Source organism: Lissotriton helveticus, chromosome 3_1, assembly GCF_964261635.1.
Source record: "Lissotriton helveticus chromosome 3_1, aLisHel1.1, whole genome shotgun sequence".
Lineage (NCBI taxonomy): Eukaryota > Metazoa > Chordata > Amphibia > Caudata > Salamandridae > Lissotriton > Lissotriton helveticus.
In genome coordinates this window covers 1467152534-1467169781 of record NC_136061.1, presented here as the reverse complement: position 1 = coordinate 1467169781, position 17248 = coordinate 1467152534, and the positions used below count along the sequence as shown (strand labels likewise).

The following is a 17248-nucleotide window of genomic DNA, read 5'->3' as shown; positions in this document are numbered from 1 at the left end:
TGATAGAAGCCCTAGCCGGCAGTGTGAATTTTGAAATCAGTCAGTGAGCACTATGAGAAGTGAGCAGTATGGGATAATTGGCAGGAGATGCTCATATATTGCGGCAAATACAAGGGTGATCTTTGTAATTGACAGAAGAGCTAGCTGGGGGTGCGAATTTCGAAACCAGTTGGGATTCCGTGAACATGAACGCTTGCCCTTGTGACAGACTCTAAGGCTGGTACTGGAGTGACAACAATTATTCATTTTGCCTGAGCCAGTGCTCTTTCTCTCACTACCGCAGTGTGTACTGCTGTCAGAATTTGTTATGTTGAAGCAAAATGTGTTTAGCGTTTGTGTACAAGTGTGAATTGTAAGCTTATGAGTACTGTTTCGCCTTCAATGAAGCTTAAGTAAGTGTACCCAGATTGCCCCGCTTATAACACTAATCACCAGATTTGTTGTGTTTATACATGTTTGTAAGTGTTTGTAAGCTATCATGTCAGCTTGTAGTGAATGAAGGGTATCTGTGTGTTCCTGTGTCCAATGCCTAACTGAAAAATCAGGTCTTATTAAGTCATAGAAAGGTTTCACTTTTTATGCGTAATCTAAAATGTATGTTCTGCCAAAATTTAAAAATCCCAATATGGATTATAAGTTGTTCAACGATTTAGCGGAATGGAGCAGCACAACTTTTCTAAAAAGTTAGCAGGCAGGCTTTACCCTTCACTTGAAAGCTCATATCCGAAAAATAGGACATTGAGGTGGGCAATTTTAGTTTAAAAAAAAATTAATTTGTAGCCCTCAGAGGCGAACCCAATAATAATGTTGCTCACCCTGGGTCAAGTGATCTTTCAAATCATTATCCGTCAGATAAATATCATCTAATAGGATAATGCCTCTGCATCCAAATTCTGAAGTAACTCTGTTACCCCAGCTGAGAACAACCCAGGGGTATTCTTATACCCTTGGAGAGTCGACAAAATTGACACAGAGAAACTAGCACTGAGAATGCTGTCAAATTCCTGCTCTGAGGGTCTATATTTTGGCAGAAAAATCCATTTGAGATATCTAGGGGCACATGCATCAATATTGCATTTTGCGATTCCTTAATTGCGAAAAATAAGGAATCACAATTAAGGAATTGCAAACTGCAATACATCAAGAAATCGCAAAAAAAATTGCGATTTCTTAAAATTCCTTAATTGCGATTCTCTAATTGAGAATCGCAATTAAGGAATACCTCCTCATTCATTCCTATGGGCCTAGAGGCCCATAGGAATGAATGGAAAGACATTCTTAATTTGCAATTCACCATTAGAAATTCGCAAATTGAGAATGCAATTTCAAGGGTGCAGGGGTGTCCAAAGGACACCCTGTTGCACCCCTGAAATCTGCCTATAAGTACATTTTGCACACACACATGCCCCAAGGGCACGTGCGTGTGTAAAATGGAACTTTGAAAAATGCACTTTAGTGCATTTTTCAAAGTTTTCACAAATTACCATGAAGGTCAACTTCATGGTAATTTGCTCCCTTTATTTGCGAATCGCAAATTTTTAAAGTTTGATGCATTGCATTTAAGGAGTCTCAATTTGAGATTCCTTAAATGCAATCGCAATTTAAGAAATCGCAATTTTGCGATTTCTTAAATTGCGAAAATTACAAAAATGTTAATGCATCCCAAAAATTGGAATTGCATTCGCAAACGGCCGAATTATGCCATTCACACCATTTGCGAATGCAATTTCCATTGATGCATGTGCCCCCTAGTGTTGTTTTGTATTCTTTCTGCATGATGTTATTCATCAATGCGGCACTGTATGCATTCTGTACTGCAAATGTTTTAGTCTAAAACTATACCTTATGATTTATCGGGTTTCTTTATGGGAAACAAAGGATTATTCATGGAGGAGGTGAACGTTTCAATTATGCCCTGGTATTCAAGTTGATCAAGCATCTCCCTGACCTGTTTTTTGACTTCTTGATTTATTGGGTACTGTCTCTATGGAGTTGGAATAGTTTTTACTGGGATTACATGGTGAGGTGACTCAGCATCCAACCCAACATGGTAGCAATATAATGCTGGAGCAAGTGCTATTGCCCACTCCTGCGCGCATGTATGTTTTAAGTATATTGGAAAGAGGTCGGAAAAACCCGGGGTAACAATTTCAGGCGGCCAAACTTTTTCAGCTAAAAGGATGTCATAGTTGTAAGTTAGGTTCTCCTAAAAGAGACATTTAATTTTCCTGGGTTTGTCCCCCTCCATTAGGAGTGTTATTTCATGTAATGTATATAGAACACTTAACCTCGTATCAGGTGTCGCCACCATGATATGTTAATTCAACTCTGCTGTCACCAGAAATTCCATCAGTTTCTGGTGAGCGATTGTTACTTCTGCTGCACTGTCTAGCATCGTCAGAGCCCATTATCCGTTCAGAAATCAAGTCATCACAATTCTGGGCATGTCTAACTTTAAGACCTGCTAGTTTCTTCTTTTTAAATTGATGTTTTGATTTTGGCTTTTCTTATTTTTTGGAATTATAGTCTGAAGCACTTTGTGTGTCTCTGGATTTAGTAATCTCTTCTAGTCTGTGTTCTGACCATTCTTCCCTCTGGGAGTTTTTTGATGAACTCTGAAAGGAACGAGAGGAATGTGTATCAGTATCCAGATACCGGTCAGGTTTTTTAATGTTTCTCGATTTCTAAGGTTTTACCTCCTTTTGGAGGGCTCCTGTTGAGGAGACCCACCCCTGGATTGTGATCTATTCTCTCTATTCATTTGATTTTTATTGTTATCCCATTTCTTCTTGGAAGAATCAGGTGATTGCTTGGTGTTCTCTTTCTCAGGATCACCCATGAGTTGAGATTTTGTTGCTCTAACTCCCACACTATCTCTTCCTAATTCAGCATGGGGGTCTACGATAATTTTAGGTAATTCACACTCTTGTTTTAAAGAAGTAAAATCTGTCAGGCCCTTCACGTATTGCCACTGCTGATGCCTCCCCTTTTATATTTGCTAATTTAAAAGCTGAAACCTGGGAAAAATGTCCTAACAATTTCATCCCTAAGTTCAGAGCAGGTTCTGCTCAATACTCATTCTGTATCTGCCTTAATACCTTTAATGAAGGGATACCATGAGTTCTGGTATATATGGCAGTGAAAACTGTAACCCAAGTGGTAAAATCCTCTATCTGGGGAGCTATCCCCATTGGCAAGCAGATTGTTAACATTCTGTGTTTTTCTTGAGGGCTTGTGTGTGGAAATACTGTCTCTGGCTGTGTTTTTGAGCTACCCAGAATTGCCTTTGCTCACTTGTAGTGGGCATTTTACCCATAACTGCGTGTAGCGTTTGTGGTGTTATTTTAGTTGTAAATCCCTTTTTTGTCCTGCTGTTGTAGCCCTTGCTGGCTGAAGTGTGAGTGGTCTCATCATGAACTGTGTCAGGTTTCTATAGTGTTATCTTTTCTTTATGAAGTGGATGTAAGTTTGCTACTGGCATTGTGTCAATGTCTGGATGTGGTATATATGCTGGTGGGACTGGCCAAGTTGCTTCCTCTCTTCCGAGCGGACCGAGTCTCACTTTTTCTTTTGTGTGTTGAGGGTAACTTTAAACCAGTTTATGTGCTCCTGGTAGGTGAGCAGAACTTCAAAGTCCTCATACGGACCATATTCATTTGGTGTTTCATCTTCACTATAAGAATGAAATGTATTTGATTGTGTATCTGCTTGTGGGAATTTAACCCAGGAATAGAATACCTTTGTTCTGTATGATTTGTGTGCCTCAATCACGAATGTTACTGTCCCACCCTGAGCTGTGACTCCATAGTCTGCTTGTTTTAAAGTAAGAGCAGTTCTGACATTTTCTAAAATGCTTATTTCTTCTTCGTCTTCCTCCCTTGCAACAGCTGCATGTTGTGCTGGCTCAGCGGCGTCTCCACGGAAATCCACACGTCTTGTTAGCAGTACCTTAACTAGGTAAAAGGTCAGTCCCTAGAACCATTATGTAGTGCAATGGCAGGGGAAATATAGGTGACAGGTTAGGTTGCTACCTGAGCCTATATTAGGGTACATTTGTGGAACATAACACTGGGCTTGCAAGTCTGGATATAATAACTGTAGTATGAAATTGCAACCTGAGTGCAATGGGCAGTGCTGCGAAGAGTATTTCTGCTCAGCTGCTTCCATCAGGGGCCAAATGACGGGGAGAGGAAACTGGAGGGTACATACAGGTTGACACCGCACTGTGCTCTGTTAGGTGCTTCAAACGGTGTCTGAGGTTCTTAGCGCCATTGTCCTGGAGTTGTACACTCCCTGAAGGCTCTCAGATTAGGTCTGGCCGCTTTATACCCTTATAGTTGCAGAATGAGTGCTGAGTGTGTTTTAAACATATCCATTATTACTCAAATGCTTAATTGTTCCCTTATTTGTAAATATAACAGAAATACATTAAAGCTTGGAGGACTATCACACAAAAGCGTATTTGCACATAAAACGTTTTTCTTTTTATCATCTACAAGGGAAAGTATATTGCCTGTGGCAAAATCACGTCTACAACACTACGTAAACTGTGGGGTATTCCTTTCCTGTTCCAGCTGCAAAAATAGCAACTCATGCCATTGACACTGGGTAAATTTGTCAGCACTTTAGGATGAAAATTAGTGAGGTAGTGTACCTTACCACCTTTTACTAATGAGCCCACCCAAGAAATCCTTGAGAATGTAGTCCGGGTGCATGGGAAGCCATCTTCTCAGTCAGGAACAGTGACATGGTGCGCGAGGTCCAGAGCATGAAAGTACGCGCAGGAGGGCTTGACGCAACAGGGGATGGCTAAATGAATATGGCAGAATCCGCTGTACTGGAAGGGTAGTTACAAGGCTGGGGGAGACGAGCGGTGGCTGTCACATATTCCTTCTTGCATCCTTTGCGTTGTAGTCTAGCACGCAGGGCTTATGTTCCTTTACCCCTATGGTGCCCTATGACCGCTATGATATAATGACCCATGTCCCTCAACACTCCCAGGACTAATGCTTTACTAACATCCCTCATAACTGATGGTACCCTAGCTCCCTCATGACTGATGCACCTCCAGCAAGCACCCTTCATGGCTAGTGTTTTCCAAGCCGTAATTTCCAGTAAGCTTAAACCCCTGAAAGCATTCCCCCACATCCTATGAAACAATGGATTAACTGCTCCCACTGATCCTAGTGCCTTGCAGTGGTTTTCTATTAAATTCCTGCAAGCTTCTTCCGGAATCCTATGAGCCAATGGCAGCCTTGCTCTCACTGTTCCTGGTCCCTTGGTGTTTTTTTCCGCTGTGCACGTTTGAGCAAAAACAATACACTTGTTTCCTGTTATTTGGCTCAATCTACAATTTGCACCTACCCATTCTGTAAGGTCATAGAGAATGTGCTAGCACATGCTTTTTTCCCAAGGTTTGAGAACCTTCCAGACAGCCATGTGTGCCTCATGCCACACATGATCTTTCTACATACAGTAAGACTTTATATACACCCCACCCAACCCTGAATCTTGCATTGGCTTCACTCCCTGCAGAACAAGCTCACTCTTCACTCTCACCTGAGGACTCCTGACAGAACCAAGAAGGGCTCCAGTCTCCTTTAAGTCCATCTGAACTGATGGTTCCCATGGCACCCGCTACCTAGACGTCTTTCTCCTCCTTCCCTCCTGCACGCTTTCGCTGTTCCTCACAAAATATATATCTGTTGTCACCACTCATAACCCTAACTAAACAAACTCAGAGAAGTAAAGAATTTCCAACTTTTTTTTCGACTGGCTTCATCAAGAAGTGGATGCAAGGCATGGATTTCCTTGCACCTTAGTGAATACCCTTACTTGTCATGGTACTCACTCCTCCTGCAAAGCTACTCTGGACCTCCCCCCGTCTCTCTGAGTCAAGGTTTGGACATCTACTTTGAACTTCGGACAAGTTGAAGAACACGGCTAAGTACCTGATGTCAGGTTAGTGCACACTAAACCTCCTACAGATGTAAACAGGACTCAGTATACTCATCTTCAAAGACTATAGACTTTTCCTCTATTCCCTCTTTATGAAGTACTTCAGTGCTTCTTGTTTGTTTACACTATGGACCATCCTTACATCCTTGATGCTAGAACTGTCACTGCTCAAGGATTAAAGACTTTAGCCCTATGTTTCTCTAATAAACAGTAGTGCCAAGAGAAAGCAATTCAGAGTCTTTGATATATGCATCAACCTTGTACCCAACCCTGTGTTTAGACTATATCCCTAGAAGTGCAATTCACTTCAACTTTTGCTCTGAGTGTCTCCCTAGGAGTGCAAGTCACTCCAACCTGTGCTCTGAGTGTATCCTTAGGTGCACAAGATACTCCAACCTTTGCTCCAAGTGCATCTTGGGGAGTGCCAATAACTGCAATCTGTATTTAAAATGTATTCCTATAAGTGTCACACTCCAACATGTGATTTTGGTATTGGCATTACTGCTCTCATGCCTAGATGCTAATGAAACATGTAAGTTTGTGCCACTAAAGTTAATGCATGTTCATTCTATGTAAAGACTTGTTAGTGTACTGATGGTAACAGCCTCCTCTTGTTATTTCCAGTGCATTACCTAATCGCAAAGCCAGAGGTTCTGGTCCAGTGCACATCTACCTCACAAATGTAGAAGGTTTCAGAAGTGACACATCCTGTTACACAGTGTTGCACGGCAGCTGACCAGATCCAGTACCACATGTCTCTCTTTTCTTATTTTATTCCCCCCTCCCACCCCACCGGGGACAATGTGGACTCTTAGGTTTCGGTTCCTGGATCTGCATTGTCCTCAGGTGGGATAGGAGTTGCAGCAGAGATTCCAGTATCATCTCTGTAGTTGGGACTAGGTGAGTGCATGGCAGTGGCAGGGCTGGGGGGTTCTCTTGTAATTCCATGAGTGGAAGAAAAAAATTGGCTATGTATGATTAACATTGGGGGGAGTGGCACTTGGATGTATGACATTACAACGCATGCTTTTACAACACGGTTTTTACAATGCATACCATTACAACGCATAGTGCTTTTAGGCGCTGGATAGTGAATTGTTTAATTTACTATTCCAACTCCAGTCCCCGTGGATAGTAGGGAAGGTGTTGGATAGTACTTTAAACCTATTCCCTATCCTAGAGCGCCCCCAGCGCAATGCGTTGTAATGGTTTGCGTTGTAAAAGTTGCGTTGTAAAGGCACTGCGTAGTAAAAGTTGCGTTGTAAAGGTTGTTTACCGTGGCACTTCTATTGCAAAGAGGGTTGGAGTATTATGAAAGTGAATACTGGATTGTTGACGTTGAATGCTTGCTTGTTGTTGAATATCAGGCAAACAAATAAAAATATATAAAAAACATAAAAGAACGAAAAACAAAAAAACTCTGCAACAGCGGAAAGTAATTCTGAAAACAATCCTCATTGTGGCTCAGTACCAGTACATTCCCTCAGCCTCACACCTTCAACCATTTTACTTAGGTTAATGACCATTGTCCCAGCAGACATCCCATATTTTGTGGTACTTGCAGGGACAACCACACACCTTATAAACTGTTGTTTTCCTCTGTCAGCGCAATGGTCTGTGCCCTGGGCCAATGTTTCTAAAGACGTCCAAACCTGCCAGTTCAAATGGCCAATTCAAATCCTATGATAGTGTGTTGCAGCATGGATGAAATTATCTTTAAAGATCAAAACAATAAAGTTTGGGTGTTTAGAATAGTTTTAGTCACACGTTTACTTCCTGAAGAATGCTTCAAGAATTTCTGTAAGTAGAACTATTTTGTCCTTGCAGTGAGACAAAGGTATTAGAGAGGCCCATGAGCTGTTGAAGCATAGACCTAATTAAAATATTCAAAAAGTTCAGAAGGTTTCTACTGATATCTGGATTTATAATTAGAGTGTACCATCAGGATATCTGAATAGAACACAGGTGACTGCTCTCCCACAACTGACAGTAATCGAAAATGTACACAACTTCATAGAATAAACATTATGCTAAATCCTGGCATCTCTTTGGCAAGAGTCAAAGGAAAGTAAAGCATGATATATCGCTGGGTAGCAGAGAAACAGGATTTAAAATGCCTATGACAAGGAAAGAGCGGGAAGAGTTTTGGGGGCAGTGGACGTCAAGTGAACGTCCATGGAGGCCTAAGCTTTAAGTGAGCCAGATCCTGCCTGTGCTCAGCACCGGCAGTTATTAAAAGCAGGGGCCGAGACGGGTCCCTATTGGGCTCTCCATTTTACCCTGAGGGTGAAGAAAAAAAAGTATCTTCTTTTGATGTAACTTCAAACAGACTTATTTTTCAGTTTTATATAGTGCAAACTTGGACCGCTTTACATGAGCAGCAGCGACACTGCACAAGGACATAATCTATTTTTGAATCACAGGACGTTCTCAGCTGGAAGGTCGGCTGCTTTAGCCTTAGCCACAACCTCGCCCCCAAGACCTAAACTATTTTCAATATTATATACAACAAAGTCATAGTTGTTGCTTATTTATCTCTTACAACTTACAACCATTGACAAAGCCAATAGTCCTGTTTTGTTTCAGGTGTGATGTTACGTGTGTTATATATCTGGGTGAATTGGCAGAAACAGCAAAATACCAGTGGAGCAGCGCACTATGCTAAGCACATGTTTTTATCTTCAACGTTTTAAACCATGCCCTTAATTACTGATAGCGACCACGCCCCTATGAGAGAGCCGCTCAGTGTTTTCATCCCGCTTAAAGCCCTGATGTAAACTCTCTATGTGCACAAGTAAAAATTGACAAGGGCCCCCATTAATACTAAGCAATCGTCTCCTCACTTCATTTTATAAACTTTGACATGTATGCCTTTAGAGGAGCTACTTTATTAGCTTTAATCGAGAGAGTGAAGGGAGGACCACATGGACCTTTCAATTATATGTAAACCTTGGTTCATTCTGAGGCAATCGCCATACTACAAATACACGTTTAGATTCCTGCTTTATAATAGAAGAGTTCTCCATAGTACGTCATCTATATATTTTACATGTTTGAAACATTGAGAACGAAACGTATTCAAAATATCACTTTGGCATTTCATTTCTTTTCAAACGTTACACTGATAACTATGTTGGCTTTTATTTACATTCTGTTTTTAAGTATATGGAGTTTATATGTACCTCCAAAATAGTATCTGTCTCCCGAGAAGATCTGCAACAGGCTGTTCGCATGGACAGGGGAGGTAAGGCCATTATCAAGAGTGAGTGTTATCCGATGCCTTCTGGCATTTATGTTTACCGAGTGCCACAAGCCATCATTCACAGCGGTAGCTGGAAAAGTAAACAAAATGGTTAAAAGCAATTGGATCTGGCAGGCAGATATTCCAGCTGCCTACGAACACGGCAAATGAAAAACAAAAATAAATCTGTGCTAGAGACGTATTTGGATTTTGTATCAATCAACCACAGAAATACTTTTTATTGCAAAAATGTTATTAAAAAAGAAACCTGTTTTATTAACACATTCATCTATACATACATTAGTAATATATTCATTCTAGGAAATTAAGGCATGCACATATTTAAAAGAAAAGTGTCACGTACAATAGCAACAAGAATGGCAATGCCAATAGGTCTGGCTTATAAATTAAAAGTGCCTATTGTGTCCTTGATGGGTTTAGGCAATTAATAAGCCATCTTGTATGCACTCTGCCTCTCATATCTGCAATCAATAATCCATTCATTCATACACTGACTAATTTTTGTATTGATCCTCTGTCACAACCGCAATAATGCACACCCAAGCTCAATAACATACACAGGCTAAATTAGAACAACAGAAGTAGGAAAAAAAAACCATGTTGCTGTCTAAACATGTCCGGAATATGCTTGCAATAAGAAAATTAAACATAGCAGCAGGCGTCGGTTTTGCAGAGGTATTGTAAATAGTCAATTGTTGTTTTAAAGTTCAGCATGGTAACCACTTTGAGAACTAATGTATTGGCACGGTAAAACAATGATACACTAAGTAGAACAGTATTCCATAATGGTCTCCTAGTTTATCAGAAGTGGCTACATGGGATCTGTTGCATTGCAAGCTACCCTCTAGCATTGTCTGGAGAGCTTTAGGATTCTTTTAGGAAACATTAGAACAAAGAGAGAAGCAAATAAATGAAAAGTGAACTATGAAAGGAGAAAACTGAAAGCTAAAAGATCAACCAATCAACCCTGACACTGAAGTACACATTTTATTTTATTTTATTTTAGTGTTTTATAGAGCGCGAACTTGACCCGTGAGGGTATCAGAGCGCTTTACAGGTTCATAGAGTAATACAACAAAGACGGTTATCAGAGGGTTATACAGAATCAAGGGTCAATGGTAGGCAGGGAGTCAAAGGGGAATTTGCAAAGGAGGGAGGGGGCGAAAGCTGAAACATAGGAACAATTTACAGAATAGAAAGTTGTACATTAGGGAGGATGTTGCAGGAGATGCTTTACGTTAAGGGACTGACAGGAAGGAATACTATACCACAGTGTACTTTACAGAGTAAACGATCATACAATAGACCAGGATATCACAAGGGTATTAACTCTATCGTGGCTGTGGAGCGGGTTAGCGAAGGAATTTACCCATGAGGAAGGATTTAGCCTCTTTTTTGAAGTGTGCCAGGGAGTGAATACTTCTGATGTCAGGCGGGAAGGAGTTCCATATTCTTCTAACGGTCCCGGTGAAAGCCCGGTTGTAGTTTTTTTTTTTTTTTTTTTTTAAACGTGCAGGCCGGAGTAGGAAGGTATTTGCCAATCGTGAATTTCTGCTCTCTCCGGATATCACAAGCTTCTGTGCTAGATACGCCGGGGAGTTGGAGTATAAGGCCTTTTGCGTGATGCATGCCATCTTGAAGTGAATCCTCGCCTCTAGGGGAAGCCAGTTCAACGCTTTCAGGTGAGGGGTGATGTGATTGAATTTTCTAGAGCCAGTAAGTAGTCTGGCGGCTGCGTTGAGGCAGGCTTTTAAGGGTGCCAGAGTGACCTTGGGTAAACCGGAGAGGGTGGAGCAACCATATTCCAGCCGAGAGATAACTAACTATTGGACTGCTAGTTTTAGGTCGTGAGCAGCTAGAAAGGGTTTCAGTTTCCATAGGTAGCTCAGGTGGAATCTGGCAGATTTGGCCATTGAGTTGATGTGTTTTCTCATGTTTAGGTTGTAATCCAAGGTGATGCCCAGTGATTTGGCAGAGTCCACAATGGTCGGGGAACAGTTTAAGGCTGTGATAGCTTTGATCCAAGTCTGTATCTCAGAGCTGCTCTTGGGCGGAGAGATTAGGAGGCACTCAGTTTCATTAGCATTGAGCTTGAGTTGGTTTGAAGCGAGCCATCAGACGGTCAGCTTCAAGGCATCATTCAGGGTGAGGATCTCGGCAAGAGATGAGATTTTTATGTAGATCTGAGTATCATCAGCGTACATATGGAAGGAGATATTAGCATTGTGAAGGATTTCGGCAAGGGGTTCCAAATAGAGATTAAAAAGTGTGGGGGACAACGTTGAACCTTGAGGGACTCCCACCGTGACCACGGAGGAGGAGGAGAGTTCACCATTGATTAGGAATCTCTGAGATTGGTTTTGGAGGTAGGAACTAAACCAATCAAGTACAGTGCCATCTAAGCCCATCCTAAGTTTGAGGCGTTCGAGTAGCATCTCGTGGTTGACAGTGTCGAAGGCCGAGGATAGATCAAGGAGGATTAGGAGACAAGTTTTGTCTTGGTCCAGGGCTTGAAGAGCATCATCGGCAATGTGGAGCATGGTGGTTTCAGTGCTATGTCCCGGTCTGAAGCCGGATTGGCAGTCATCGAGTAGGTGGAAGTTGCTGATGTGGTGACTTAGCTGTATATGAACACATTTTTCAATCACTTTCGCCAAGAGGGGAATGTTGGAGATTCGTCTAAAGTTATCTGGGGAGGCTGGGTCCAGCGATGGCTTTTTTAGAATGGGGAGGACTTGGCCTGCTTTCAGTGAGATCGGGATTGATCCCTGCCGGAGCGAGGCGTTGATTATCTCAGTCCAGCAAGGAATGATGGATTTGGTAATAGTTGCAAGACAGTTCGAGGGGAGTGGGTCTTTGAAATGGTTGTTCGGGTTTAAGGAGGAAAGGATATTTGCGACAGAGTCTTCATCGTAGGGTGAGAATTCGGACCAGTGCGCTAGATTCTTGGGTGAGGTCTGTGTCGGTAGCAGTAATGGGGGAGGCGGATGGTCAGTGGTAGGTGGGGGGAGTGAGGCAGCTTTGAGTTCGGTACCTAAGGTTAGGATTTTGTTTGCGAAAAACGAGGAGAAATCTTCAGAGGATATGAGAGACTTGGGGTTTTCTTTCGCTGTTTTGGACAATTTGTTTGATTGGAATTTGATAATCTCAAAGAGTTTCCGAGGCCTGTTCTGGGCATTTCCTAGTTCCGCTCTGAAGAACTCTTTTTTTGAATAGAGGATGTTTTTGTTGTACGCATTTCTGGCCTGGCGAAGCAGTTTCAGGTGAACTGCCGATGGGTGCTGTCTCCAAATTCTTTCGGCTTGTCGGAGGGATCTTCTCTCGTCGTTGAGGGAACCGGTGAACCAAGGGTTTCTATCTTTGACTCGAGCCCTTTTTAGTTAAAGAGGGGCCAGGTCATCCAAAATGTTCGCTATCGAGACAGTGTAGTGATCATTGAGGTCACTGACTGAGATGATGTGAGGAGGGGGGGAGGTCGGATTTGCAACGGGTCTCAAGTTCAATTAGGTCTAGGTTTTTGGTGTCTCTGACCCAGCGTTTTGGTAGCACTGGTTGAGGAGCCCGTGTTTTGAGGGTGCAGGGTAAGAGAAAGGCGATGGCATGGTGGTCTGACCAGTCGCAGGGGTCGGTGGATAGGAGTTTGACGGTTTTCTCGTTGGAGATGATCCAGTCAAGAAGAGCCCCTTTCGAGTGGGTGGGGAGTGGGCAAGCTTGGGTCAGGGCTAGATCGGTCATAAGATTTTTAATGCCGTTGACATGAGGATCCTTAAGGTCGTTCCAGTGCAGGTTGAAGTCACCAAGGAATATGTCTTTGGTGTTGGGGGAGTACTTAGCCGTGATGATTTCCATGAGGTAATCAGTGAATTGATTGTTATTGCCTGGGGGGTGGTAAAAAGTGTGCAGGTGCACAGGTGGGTGGTGTTGCTCCAGACTGAGAGGGCTAGATATTCGCAGGAATCAGCGGTATCCTTTAAAAGCTCTGAGACAAGGAGGTTAGAGCGATAGATGCAGGCGATTCCGCCACCTTTTTTGTTAAGTGGTCTGTCTAGTCTGGCTATGTTAAAATTCGGAGGTACTAAGAGGTCGAGGCATGGGGAAGATGCATCATTAGGTCGGTGTTATTGTTCAGAATGAGAGCAGCGACATCGGCGGCATGCTTTACTGCCGACCGGCAGTTGATAAAGAGCCCCGTCAGATCAGGGAGGGAGGTGGTAGTGGGAGTCGGGGCAGTCAGGGGTATGGGTGCAAGATTGCTACTGATCGCCCTTCTATTGCAGCGGGGGGCCAGTCTGTGTGGATCGATAGCGACCGTGCAGATGGGGTGTGCTGCACTCACGTCTGGTGGGCAGGGAGGGATAAGGGCTGGATTGAGGTCTTTGAGAATATCTTGTATTTCCTTTTCAGTGAGGTCTGAGGAGTTGGTGGTGACCAGGCAAAAGTTGTAGGAGGGGGCGAGGTCAAGGATTTCCTCCTCAGATAGACAGCTAGTGTGCTTGCGAGGGCGAAGATGCCTTAAGGCTGTTGGTAGTGGGAGTTTGCGCAGTTCTGGGATGGGCGGAGGAGACCGCTGAGGCATGAGGTTTGCGAAGGATAATTCAGCGAGGTGGAGGAGGTTTGTTAGGTCGAGGATAGAGGAGTGGCAGCTCTGAATTATTATGGAGGCTCTGGACTGTAGAGAGCGGATATATGAGGAGGGGGGGTAGGAGGGTTGGGGTGGGTTGGGCTGGGAGTTATGGTGGATTGGGTGGTAGGGTGGACTTTGCTGGGCGTCATGGACGGGGGTGTGTGAGTGTTAGCGGTGCTGGCTTGACCTGTTGAAGAGGACGTCGTTGAGGAGGAGGGGGGGTTAAGGGGACAAGGGTGGACAGCTATGGTGGATAGGGTGGTAGGGCTGACTGTATTGGGGGACATGGCAGGGGGGGTGTGAGTGTTAGCGGGGTTGGCTCGACCAGCTGAAGGGGACGTCTCTAGGGAGGGGGGGTTAGGAGGACAAGGGTGGACAAAGTTAGGAGTCATAGAAGGGGTGGATAGAGTGTTGGCAGGACTGGTTTGACCAGTATCAGCGAGGATCGCTGAGGACGTGGTGGTCTTAGAGTCCGAAGGTGAGGCATGGGGGGAGGGGACCGGGAGTCCTGGGTTTATTTCGAACGGGGGTTGTGGAAAGATTGAGGGGGTTAAGGTGTGCTGTGATGGAAACAGTGTGTTCCGAGTGAGGAGCGTGGAGGGGGGAAATCAAGGGTCTCTGGTCCCTGACGATAGGGGGGTCGATAGGAGTAGTGATGTGATGAGTGTGCTTTATATTGGGTGGGGGGGACGGAGAGTGGCATAAAGATCTGAAAATTTGTCAAGGTTTTTTGTAGAGGCTTGGATCAGTACAATGCCACTTTTGTAGAGGGTGATGGTTAGGTCAGCTTGTAGTGATAGCGAGGGTCCTATTGAGAGCTTGGTGCCATAAGGAATTGTTAGACCTGACACCTTTGGCGTGGTTTTTCCCCCATCTTTTTGCCTCTGACCCATGTATTTTTGATGCGGTGCTGGATTTCGTTTTTGCTGGTGTAGATACTTTGGACACTCTGCCACTGCTGATCAGTGCCAGAGTGTAAGTGCTCCCTCTGTAAATTGTCATATTGATTGGATATACCTGATTGGCATATTTGTATCACCATGAAGTCCCTAGTAAAGTGCACTGTGTGTGCCAGGGCTGGTGATGACAGATGCTACTAGTGGGCCTGCAGCGCAGATTGCGCCACCCACATGAGTAGCCCTAAAATGGTGACTCAGGCCTGCCAGCGCAGGGCCTGTGTGCAGTCAGTGACTGCCATGTCCGCCTGGCCAGTGTCCCCACTGGCTGGGCCTAACCCTTCCCTGTCTATGCGCATCAGTCACCCCTATGGAAGGCTCAAGGTACCCCCCTGGGCAGGGTGCAGTGTATGAATAAGGTAGAGCAAGTACTAGTGCAGGTCACATGCTCTGGTCGTGAGCGGTAGCCATTTTGTGTGCTCACTGCTGTAAGGCTATCTTGCTCCATAGAGTAACATAGGGGAGGCTGGTCCCAATGGATACCAGCCTATCTTCCCATAGGAACAAGATGGGACATAAGTGAATGATATCCCTGAACTCAGAATTTAATAACACATCTTTTAGTGAAGGTTGTTTTTAAATCCTGCGTTTGAGAATAGTACTTTTAGAAAGTGGCTGTTCTCTTGTCTAACCTTTCTGTGTGCCTGGGCCTGTTTGTGGATTGACTGTCTGGCCTGAGTGTGACAGGGGCTGCAGAGCCCCCAGGGGATTGTCTGAGTCAGCCCGTGGATGAAAGGCAGCATCTGCTGCCAGGGAAGTGGGAGGAGATCACACCTGATAGTGACATGGCTGTGCCTGCCTGACCACAAAGCTGGCTCCACCCCCCTGCTGGGCGACTGTCACCTCTGTCCCTGATACTGAGAGGAAGAAGGAAGCCAGGAAACCCCCAGTGCCTCAGCTACACCCAAAACTGGTTTAGACCGGGCTCAGGGCCCACTTGCACAAAGACTTCAAAGAACTTCAAAGACTTTTTGGGGTATAAGAGAAGGACCCCTGACTACAGAAAATCCGATTCTACCATCAAGAAGGAACCTCTGCTGGAAGAAGGACTGCTGGAGAACTGAAGGAAGATTGCCTTGCTGTGTGCTCTAAGGGCTGACCTGTTCTGCTGTTGCAACTGAAAGCTGAGGAGGAGAAAGGGACTTTGCTGTGTGCTGTGACCCTACCTGCTTGAAACTGCCAAGACTTTGCTGTGTGCTGTGTCTGCAACTTGAATCTCCAAGGGCCTGAGAAGAGCTGGTTCCCTGTCTGCAACCCAGGGACATAAAGGTTGCCCAAGGACTACAAAACTCTGCTGTGCCCCCTGAAGCTGCTGTGTGGTAAAGAGATCGTGAAACACTGTTTGGCTGTGTAGCGCACTGGCTGCTCTCTAATCGGAGTGAGGGCGCCGCGCTGACCCAGCCTGCCGTGTGGCCGAGATCGACGTGTTCATCGACACGTGTGGGGCGAAGATCCGAGGTTTGTGGGCCTCCCCAGTGCAAGACGCACTGAAAACAGCTGTGTGCCGCTTTTACCGCCGCTGCACGGGGCCAGGAATAGCCCCCGAAGTGGCCGCTCGTGAAAGGAGGCTGCCGCGGCGAAGATCGGAGCCGCCAAGCCCCCATTGGCTGGAGGAGCCGAGCCCCCTCAGCCACGCCGTGACGGGATAGGCCCGTGCGGCGCAGCGTCATCGCCGTGGTCGCGCTGTGATTGGGCGTTGAGCGGAGCGTCAAGGCAAGCCTGTCCCGGGAGCCGCACTGCCATTGGCTGACTCCTGGGTGTGCCAGAGGCTCGCCCCAGACGCTGCGACAGGATTGGTCCCCGTCATCGGGACCGTCAACTTGCCAAGTAATCACCGCCGGGACCGGGGAAGAATGACCTGACCTCGCCGAGGGATTCCGGGAAGTACTCCAGCCCCCGGCCTGCCGTCTCTGCTCCCCGCCGCTCCCCGAAGGATTGAGAGCGGGCGGAGAGCTTGCTGAGACCAGCCGGGCCCGAGCGCGAGTGAGCGCTGTTAGGCGAGGTGCGCTTGAGGCCGGAAGAAGTGCTGTGTGAGGCAAAAGGAGTCCCCCCAGCATTCTGGCGAGACGCGCTTGTAGCGCTTAGGGCCCCTGGAGGTAGGGGCTGATTCCTGTGGCCAATTTTGCAGCTGGCATTGTTTTCCTTGCTCGTTTTTAAAGCTAAGATAAAAAAAATCAATATCACCCATTTTTTGTGGGTATTGAAGGACAAGAGACTTGAGACTGCTTTATTTACAGAACTTCCTATTTACAAGTACTGCAACCATTAAGATTAAGAGTAACATATTATTGACAAAGTGATTATCGTGCAACTGCCTTATTTACCTTGCTGAAACTAGATAAATATATTTTTATAAAAATATACTTACCTGTGTGGTCTCAGTTTGTGGTGGATTGGGGATTATTGTTGTCTTAAGTGCAATTATTATACACATTGCCTTGGGGATAA

General features: G+C 45.0%; 1 protein-coding gene across 1 annotated transcript in view; it reads right to left on the bottom strand.

Moving 5' to 3' along the window:
* Positions 1-17248, bottom strand: part of LOC144824267 (contactin-associated protein-like 5) — a 1441011-nt gene that overhangs the window by 770427 nt on the left and 653336 nt on the right. Inside the window, exon 10 of the mRNA XM_078683402.1 lies at positions 9141-9290. Within this exon, the coding sequence (XP_078539528.1) occupies positions 9141-9290 (150 nt within the window). The remainder of the gene's footprint in view (positions 1-9140; positions 9291-17248) is intronic.